The 9,573-nt window shown below is 40.0% G+C and overlaps 2 protein-coding genes across 2 annotated transcripts in view; both read left to right on the forward strand.

Moving 5' to 3' along the window:
- The first annotated feature begins 1,255 nt into the window (after positions 1–1,255).
- On the forward strand, positions 1,256–3,754 carry sh2d1ab (SH2 domain containing 1A duplicate b). Its single transcript, XM_043256763.1, has 3 exons — positions 1,256–1,782; positions 1,957–2,020; positions 2,554–3,754. Exons 1-3 carry the CDS (start codon positions 1,646–1,648, stop codon positions 2,677–2,679), a joined length of 327 nt encoding a protein of 108 aa, XP_043112698.1. The 5' UTR covers positions 1,256–1,645; the 3' UTR covers positions 2,680–3,754.
- A 5,133-nt stretch (positions 3,755–8,887) lies between these two features.
- polr1d (RNA polymerase I and III subunit D) overlaps positions 8,888–9,573 on the forward strand; it is a 3,799-nt gene continuing 3,113 nt past the window's right edge. Inside the window, exon 1 of the mRNA XM_043256762.1 lies at positions 8,888–9,023. Coding sequence (XP_043112697.1) covers positions 8,922–9,023 — 102 coding nt within the window. The 5' untranslated portion in view covers positions 8,888–8,921. The remainder of the gene's footprint in view (positions 9,024–9,573) is intronic.

Here is a 9,573-nt window from a genome sequence, read left to right on the forward strand (position 1 = left end):
ACACATTGTGCTGGGTTTTTGTGAGATGCATTTGTTTTTACGAGATCAGATTTTACACACTCCATACTTTTATTAACCTTCGGAATGAGTGCGGCTTGCATGTAATCATACTTAATATTTATTACATGTAACAAGGAAGTAATAAACAGATCTTTATAGTTATTATTATTACTTCAGCTCAGAATTATTTTACCAGTAATGACTTCAACATGAGAACTGCCTCAACTCTGTTGAATATAATTTAGCTTGAATTGAATATCGTATATATTTGAAAAGTTTTTAAGCTGAAGCAGGTGTCATTCCTTTTAGTTGAACTGCTCTTTTTAATATTCATAAGCAGCCCACAAGAGGGCAACGCTGAAGCGCTGAGTGTGAGATGATCATGAGTTCACAGAAGATATGTATAACATGGGAGTCATTTATAAACCCTTCTGAAGATGCAACGTTTCACAGAAAATGTCTATAAATTTAATGCAAAAAGTATCCTTTTTAGGAGGAAAGATAAAAGTGCCTGTGAACTGACTAACAAACAACACGAGAGATAACAGAACATTTATAACATTCAGAATGATGCATCATACACCTATACCATCTTATTATAGTATCCTCTTCTTATTTAAAGAGCTGTCACTGACATTTAGGCCAAAAATCAATATTACAGCCATATCTACAAACCCACAACAGAGCGATAAGATCGGTCACACACAGCCTCGCTGCCGGGAGAAACACGGGAAAGAGCTCTCCTTCACACACGGCCTTCTAGAAAACAGTCTGCAAGCACTTTCACTTTGACTACAATCTAAATGATAAAATCATTCAAGTGATCGCTCAGACTGGGATTTCAACACAGAACTTCTTCAGGCTCATCGATCGGATCCGTCTTCCACTGATCTCTTCAAACGCTTCCCCGCCGCCGTGCTTCATCTATAATATTCATGTAACCTCACTGTCCAGCTGTAAGAGATGCGGTGGTGTGATCTGACCGGTCCACTCACCCTCATCTGTCTCGACGTCCATGCACTGGTTGTCTTAGTGACCTGGGATCAAAGCTGAGCCCCCTGTGCTACCAACTTCAGTTCAGTACCGTGTCTCTTGATTTTCAGATAGTGTGTTCATCATGTTTTTAACAGCGTGCACAGAGAGAGAGAGAGAGAGAGAGAGAGAGAGAGAGAGAGAGAGAGAGAGAGGATGTCTGTGGTATCAGGGATGCTCTATCACAGGATACATCAACCTTTTCCCTTCTTGTTCACATATAATACTCTCAGAGCGAGCTTCAACATTCATCAGAGAGCTGATGTGCATCTCATCTGATCCCTGACCTCTGACCTCCTGTTACATTATCAAGAACAGCTTGACTAGTTTAAACCCTTGTGCAGAGTCTGAGGTGATTTTGGAGAAATCGGTCTGGTTGAACTGAGGTGTTAAACTAGCGAGATGTTAGGATGAAGCTTTTTCTGGTGCGTCCTGATATCTGGAGCTGTATTCTCTAACATTCACCTGACGCTTTGCACGCTTTCGCTATTGTTGCAGAAATTGTGCCTTATTTTTTGAAGTGCTTATTTCCTGCCCGTTTCATCATTTCCTGTTCGAGGGACAAATATCACATGCGTGTCATGATTGCCTGAGAAACGAAGCATGCAGCAGAATGGAATCTCTGTCTGTGTATCACGGGGCCATCAGCCGAGAGACCTGCGAGACGCGTCTGTGCGAAGCGGGCAAAGACGGCAGCTATCTGATCCGAGACAGTGAGAGCGTTCCCGGAGCCTACTGCCTCTGCGTTCTGTAAGTCCTCCACAAATCTCTGCTTTTCTCATTCTGGCTCAAAGGAACGACACGCTGAAGACGCAGGTGAAGGAGCTCTTTCTGCTCAGAAACTGGAGAGATGTCACAGAGCCAGATCTTCTGGAGTGTGTGGAGTGTGGAGTGTGTCTGAAGCTGGTCTGATCTTCTCCGCAGGTGTAATGGTTTCGTCTACACGTACCGGCTCCAGAGAGACGCGGCGGGCTCCTGGGCGGCCGAGGTGAGCCACACACACACACACACACACCTCACACACACACACACACACTGCTGTTCTATACCTGACACATTGCATTATTTGTGTACATTGAATAAAATCAAAGAATAAATGCAAACGGGTCATCCTCGTGAAACCATCTGCGCCTGACATTTGCAGGGAAATAGATCCTTTTATTAATATTGCATTTCTTTTGAAATGGTCTGCAGTGAATCCCAAACGTGGGGCATAAAAGTAGCTTTAACCCTGTCACGCGCAAAAACAAAGATGATTTACAAGATTTTCTGACGACAGGCAAACATATTAATTTTTTTAGATATTCCAGGTACTTGAAGGTGATATTGTGTTTATTCTAACACACAGCTGTATCGTCTGAGTTTGATGTCATCTCATCTTGAAACTACATGCTTCAGATCTGATGGAGATGAAATAAAGAAAACAATCTGCTAGTTGCACAGAAATTTTGCGATGCTTCGGTTGCTGTTTGTTTATTTACTCGCATTCATTCATTCATTTTTTGTTCGTTCGTTTTGCAGACGGCACCGGGTCAAAGCAAACGCTTGTTCAGGAAGGTGAAGAACCTGATAAGTGCGTTTGAGAAGCCGGACCAGGGCATCGCCGTTCCTCTGCGGTACCCCGTGACCGTCCAGAAGCCCTGCTGACCGCCGGCTGTCCGGAGGAGAACTTCAGGAGCCGAGGAGTCCTCATCTAAATTGTCTTTAATACTGATCACAATGGTCAACAAATACGAGTACGTGCTCTTAACCCTGTCCTAAACGTGCAGTGATTAGATGTATTATCATTACTACACTGACTAATAAAGTTTCTAAAGCATGTTTTTTTTGTTGAAAATGGTTAGCTAGTGGATGGACGGTTGGGTAAATCAATAAACTCTAGTAATATAATTTTATGGCACATGTGTGGTGCAAGTCACACATCAGGTAATAATTCTCCTTCAAAGCATTTTGTGCTGTTATTAAATGTTTTATATTTTTTTTAGCCTGCTCGTGTTGTAAATGTGAACTTTTAAATCATCGTTTTGTCCCCTGACCACAGCTATGAACGTGTTTTTTGCATGCACAGAGCCGGAGCGTGAAGTGTGAAGAGTTTCAAGCGATCTCTTTGCCCTGTTTAGCTGTTAAACTGTTAAAAGCACAGTAAACATGAACACCAAATCAGTGTATGCAGTTTATTTCATGTTCGTTCAACTAGGTGCCTAGTAATGCAATACTAGAAACTTATTTCAATAGAAAATAATCTACATTTGTATTGATCTCTCTGTGTGTATAGATTCAGATGAACAGAGAGACTCTAAGCTATCTTTCTGAACTTTTAATGCCTTATAAACATCAGAGCTGTAAAAGTCTGGGCTTTCTCAGGAGATCGGGTTCACAGGTCGTCGGCGAGGGTTGAGAGAACGGGTTTTTTTGTGGTTAATAATCACTTGGACGTTAACAGTTAGCTCGTGGCCAGAGTAGCTGAAAACCTCTGTGTTAAAGTTCAAAACGAAATATTACATTAGCAATTTATAAACTGCTTGTTAAAAAGATCATTATAATACAGCTTTACAGAAAAATGCATACGTTGTTTTTTTTTTGTATTATTTTACTCATAGATGCGTGACATGGAATTAAAGATGCTATGATATTCTGAGATAATAATCTGAGAAGTATAAATAACCCTTTGCTGTTGTGTTGATGCTCTCCTTGGAAACGAATAAAGCAAAGACGAAACCATCTCTTTCCTGCTCCTTCCATTGTGTTCAGGCTTTTCCGCTGTGCTTGCTTAGCGCACAAAATAATCATCATATTTTCCTTTTATCAAAAAATTGTCACATAATTCCTGATCCAAAGATGACTTCACCCCAACTGTGCTTTCCTCCACACTGAAACTACACTTTCAATGCTAAAGAAAGGCTTAGATGAAAACTGAAGCATGAATTTAGTGAAACACGGCTGTTCAAACACACATGATAATAACTGCAATGATTTAAAGAAGCACTGCTTGACGGGGACTTTCCCTGCGAACCACAAACAGCATTTAAATGTCAAGCAATGAACTAGGTTTTAGATGAAAAAGCAATTCCTGATGACTAAGTGCATTTATCCAAAGCAACAATACGCTATACCAAAGAACGAACACCCAATTTATAAGAGTCATAATTGAAATGGGGTTATTCTGAGGAAAGTGTGTGTGTGCCCAGTTTTACTGATTTCATTTACTGCACTACATCACACTATTTCATTCGTCTAAAATATGTCTGTAAAAGGTGTAAAAACTGTGACTCTACGCACAGTAGCGCTTCTAACTTTGTAAGGAGTAGAGCTGGAACCAGCCGTAAGCCGTCGCCGTCAGCGGTGATACCTGAGAGTGAATGAAGGATAAAAGAACCTCAGATACTTTGATTTCCTGAGAGACAAACCAGACAATACAGACATCTTCAAGACACCCCACAGAAACTACCTTCTCTTCTATCCGTTAGTTTCTTTCTAAAACCCCTCTCTATCTTCCCTTCTTCTCATGTGAGGGAACTAACAGTCGTGTCATGTATCATTTGAACTGTCTCAGAGCCACTGCTACAATGGTCTTATTTCCACAGAAGTACACTTAACAGTAACAAAGTTAACAAAGGGATGTTTCATATTGGTTTGGTATTAAAAGAACGTAGCAGAAAGCCGGGGGAATCTTCTCTACTCTTCACACTGTGTATTTCTCAAGGTCAGGTATGCTTATTTTACCTTTTGATTAGTCTTGATTAGAACTTGATGTTTTGCTAACCATGTCCCTTTAGTGGCTGATATTCTTTCATTAGAACAGGTTATCTGCTTTCTGAACACAAACACCAACCCATCCCTGCTCTTCACATCCCCTGCACAGCGTATAACATGTACTTCCTTGATCTGCCATGTTCACTTTTGTCCTTACTTTGTCCTTTCTTTTGCACAACTTCTGGTTCGGCTGACGACTGGCCTGGACTCGTCTTTACGTTATTCAGATGTTGGTGGCATAGTGATCCTGACTGTCACAGCTGGTGTTATGTTCGGATTCACCTGTTTCTCAGTGCTTCATGTGTGTGTGTGTGTGTGTGTGTGTTGTACCCAGCAGCGATCTCTACTAAATTATGACCTGTCCTCAGCATAAATGGTAGAGGTATTTAAAAAAAACTAGAGGTATTTTGTATTGCATGGAAGAAAGGTACTTCCTCCTACAGAAAGGTCTGTAACACTGTATTTTAAGGTGCCATGTTACCTATACTTACTATTATAATAACAATTAATTACGCATAATTACTTGCAAGTGACCCTAGGATAAAACCTTGTCTTAATACCTCCAAAAAAAGTGTAACCAAAAAGCCAAAGAAAAGGCGGTATCTATAGAACTGTTTCTTCTGCTTTATTACAAATCGTATGAATTTTAAAATCTTGTTAATTACTTATAAAGCCCTGAATAGATTAGCTCCTCAATTCTTGAGGAAGCTCTTATCACATTATTGTCTTCCAAGTCTGCTGCGTTTTCAAAACTCTGGCAATTTGATTGTACACATAGAAGATCAAAACCAACTCTGGAGCAATCCACCTAACATTATTTGTGAGGCAGACACACACAATATCAGTTTGAATCTGCTGTTTTACTCATAACACACTATCAGATTGGTACAAGTCAAATGCGTCAAAAGGATGGTCATTAATTAAGTCGACCGTAACCGAGAACACTTCCCATAACAACCAATAAAGCTGCTACATCGTTATGAGAGATGTTTGTCACCGATGAAGTTTTAGTTCCTTGCCTCTGTTGCCTTTGGCTCGCTTAGTTGAGAACACTTAATTTCTGACAATATCATCAACTTGATTGCACAGATACAGTTTGAACTGAACTGAGCTAGACGATGACATGACTTGAACTGAAAAACTGAACGTTTTCAAATAAAGGTAACTTGGTTTGCCATGTCTAAAGTGAAGGAAGGGCTAAATTCAAACTGTTTTACAAAGTTATCATGATCATTAACAGGAAGCATTGAATTAGATTTTTTTTACTCTATTTGCTTTGGAAAGTAATGTAGGAAAGTTTCAAGCATCAACGTATGACGTTGCACCTAACTGGTAAATTTCAGTTTCTGATGCATGTGCTAAGCATCATCACAAATGCCATAACAAAATCATTAGAAAAGTGCACTAATTAGGCCACAAAAAAGACCACAAACCCCTGCATTTAAATGAATGATACGGATTTTTAGAACACATCAAACTGAAAGTAAGAACTAGATCCGCGTGTAGTTGTGTCAGTCATGTGTGGTGGTCTGCGGTTCAGCTGCTGGTGATGCAACCCTTCAGAGGGCCGCGTGTCTCTGTCAGCGCCTGCAGCAAACACACAGCGCTCTCTCTGAGGTTTGGACTATTAACACCATGCAGCGCGATCTAGCACTTGTGCACCACAGGGGCCATCTCTCCACATGACACTCATGATTCCCCCAGCACAGGTCATGTGGAAAGAGTCATCGACGCCAACATGGTACGTGTTTTGTGTGTCTTCTGCAGAAAGTGTGGTTAAACTGTAAACATCTGTGGCTGCAGCTCCCTGTGTCTATCTGATGCGTGCAAAAGCTAACCGTTACAGTGTTTTCTCACCATCCTTTGTACCAGCTTTTGTTTAGCTTTTTTCAATTCGTAGTCTCTCTCTTCCTGTGTACTATTCAGTTGCAGATCTCAAAAGAACGGCTGGAAATATTGGGGTGCATGGCAAATAAAAAAACGGTTTCCTGTTTGTGCGTTCTCACTTTGAGAAGCTGAGCTCTTCGCACCTTTGCAAAATCTTCCCACAGTTTAGGGCGTTGCATTTTATCTCGGCACCATTTTAGTCAGTTTCGTGTATTATTATTCATGCATTTTCGTGTATTTTCACCGCAACGAGTGAGACTGAAATTCTATTTTGACCTTTGAACTAGGAAATGTCCTTCTGCGAAATCTGATTGATCCGGTTTTCTGAGATGAGGGCATAAGATGAAGGCGTTCTTTTAGAAATGATCGCATGATAAAATAACCCCCTGAGACTGGTGACAGAAACTTCAGAGTTCAGTTCAGCTCTCATCAATCCCACCTGAACTGGGTAATCACCCTCAGGACATCCCAGATTACTATGAGCGTGTTTCTTCGTCACATTTGGAGAAATGCGTCTCGGCAATGGATGCTCTGAAGTGAATGGGTGCCGTCAGAATGAGAGTCAAATAAACATGACAATAATAATAATCCACATCGCCCCAATTGAAAATCTAAAAGAAAATGTTAAGCAAATATTATATTTTAGAAGACAAATCCAGCTTCCCGTTCTTTCTCTCATGATGGTGTTGTTTCTTCTGGATTGTATCAGTGCCCTCTTGTGGCTGGAGCTTACTAGTGTTTCTATTCCCGGCTAGCCCTGAGCCTTCAGCCTGACAGCACACCTACATCACAGAGACCCTAAATTGGATGTTTTATATTTTTCATTTGCATTATGCATTTATTGTGATTAAAAGGGCATATTCCACACATTTCACTATGGTTATGGTTGCTATACAGTTATGAGTTTAACTGACTGTATTTTGTTTACATCAGGTAAAGACTACTTGCCATCTCATTTTAATCATATTATGAGGTTAATGTAAACATATATTAATATTACCATGAATTACCAAAACTTTCTTTGAATTTTGGCTCATTAATATATCTTGAATTTCCACGGTTTTATCACACAAGGCTCAAATCATTGTTCACGCAAACTGTGTCATTTATTCATTTATTATTACTGTTATAATTCAAGAATTGTCTCTTTCTTCTCTAGCTGATTTCATTCATCTTCAGAGAAAGCTGCTGATTTCCAGTGTGTTGGGAACAGTTAGGTCATGCTTTATGTCAGGTTTTATTTTCAGGGGAATCAAACATCAGAAGACAATAAAGTTTAATAACAGTTAAAGTGCACAGACAGGAGGGGCAGAGGCTCGAGTGAACAGGCATTTATGAAAACGTTGAATAAAACATCTATTTATTTACCCAGGTATTTGATGTATTTATTTATTTCAACTCTTATACACTCAGATATACACGCAACCATGCATGACGTATGCGCTATTTTGAGAGAGGTGTCATAAATATATTCACAATGCAATTACAGAAATGTTTATTACAATGTAATACAAGCATACTAGTCCAACCAATACTACATAAACTTAAAATCACAGAGATTAGTAATTAGAGATATATAGTAAAAATGCTTCCGACCTTCTAAATAGGCTAGATTAGTATTAATAAGAATTCGTTCAATTACTGTTTTAGCTATAAGTAAAAAACACACTCTCTGTGATGGCGGGGGCATACGGGGGCAATTCATATCTTGCATGTGGGGGCATTTTTGTTGATTTCTGTGGCATTTCCAGCACTTCACACCCAAGTGTTGCACGTGTGATGCTGCAGAGATGAGTGCCTAGCGCTGAAACCTCAAACGTGTCAACTAAGTGAGGCTTTTATTTGCTTTTTTACCACATTAACTTCTGTCTGGAACACACACCAACAGCTTCATGTAAACAGACATGCATTATTTCAGCACTCAATTCTGCTTGTTTTCTCTAAATAAATCAAGGTTACACACTTCCTGCTGTTTTCTGAAACTGCACACTTTATTGGTTAGGAAAGGAACCGCACTGTGCCATTTGTTACACGTTTGGGTAAAAAAACGAGTACAAACAACTGTGTGGCTCTGCTGCCAAGCACTGAAACCAAGAACAACAACAACAACAGTGCAAAAGAGAGACGTTTATTTTCATGTCTTTCCATTTCTATCCTTCCTTTCCAACATTTTTGAGTCTCGCTACAAGCTAAAACTACGAACTCAAATCTGCCGCGTTTAGCTCCGGCGGAGTCGGGGAGGCCCGCGCATGCGCAGCAGCAGCAGGGGCGCAGGGTCAGAGTCGCGCATGCGCAGTAGCACGCGCAGCGGCAGCATGGCGGAGCCCGCACAGAAACACGCGCTGGAGATGGTAAAACAAACTACGTTATTTACGCGTTCTTACGATTGTATTATAAGTCGATATGAAAAGGCTTTAAATAAACGCGAAGGTCTGAGCGCGGTGTGGTATCTTACTCAGTATTTCCAGAGCAGATAAACATTAACACAAAATAACATGTACATTAATAGTACTGACTTTCTGAATCGAGACATTTATAATTTAGCTTTAGGAAATCTATAAATGTTGTAAACCCAGAAGCGAAGACAAAAAGAGAAAGCGCATGCTTTTAGAAGATAAAACCTAAAACTGAATTAATGTCATGATTTAGAGGAGTACAGTAATGTCATTAATGAGCTAGAACTAGAACTAGAACTAGGTAGGTGTGCAGTTCTTCACAGGTTCTTCTGAGAGCTAGGACTAAATCATATACAAACATTAAATCAAATATCACTGAAGTACAGAGACACGAATGAGCCTTAGGTCCAGTTAGCTTCAACACATTAGAACTTTACATTTTAAAATCGTAGCCTAACTTTTTTGTATCTTTAAAAAGAAAATATTTTTACACATAAAGTTATTC

Source organism: Puntigrus tetrazona, chromosome 14 (assembly GCF_018831695.1).
Source record: "Puntigrus tetrazona isolate hp1 chromosome 14, ASM1883169v1, whole genome shotgun sequence".
In the NCBI taxonomy this organism is placed as follows: domain Eukaryota; kingdom Metazoa; phylum Chordata; class Actinopteri; order Cypriniformes; family Cyprinidae; genus Puntigrus; species Puntigrus tetrazona.

Coding starts and splice junctions, on each gene's coding strand:
- sh2d1ab (XM_043256763.1), top strand. CDS start 1,646: ATGGAATCTCTGTCTGTGTATCACGGGGCCATCAGCCGAGAGACCTGC. Junction 1,783..1,956: donor GCCTACTGCCTCTGCGTTCT/GTAAGTCCTCCA, acceptor TCTTCTCCGCAG/GTGTAATGGTTTCGTCTACA. Junction 2,021..2,553: donor CGGGCTCCTGGGCGGCCGAG/GTGAGCCACACA, acceptor TTCGTTTTGCAG/ACGGCACCGGGTCAAAGCAA.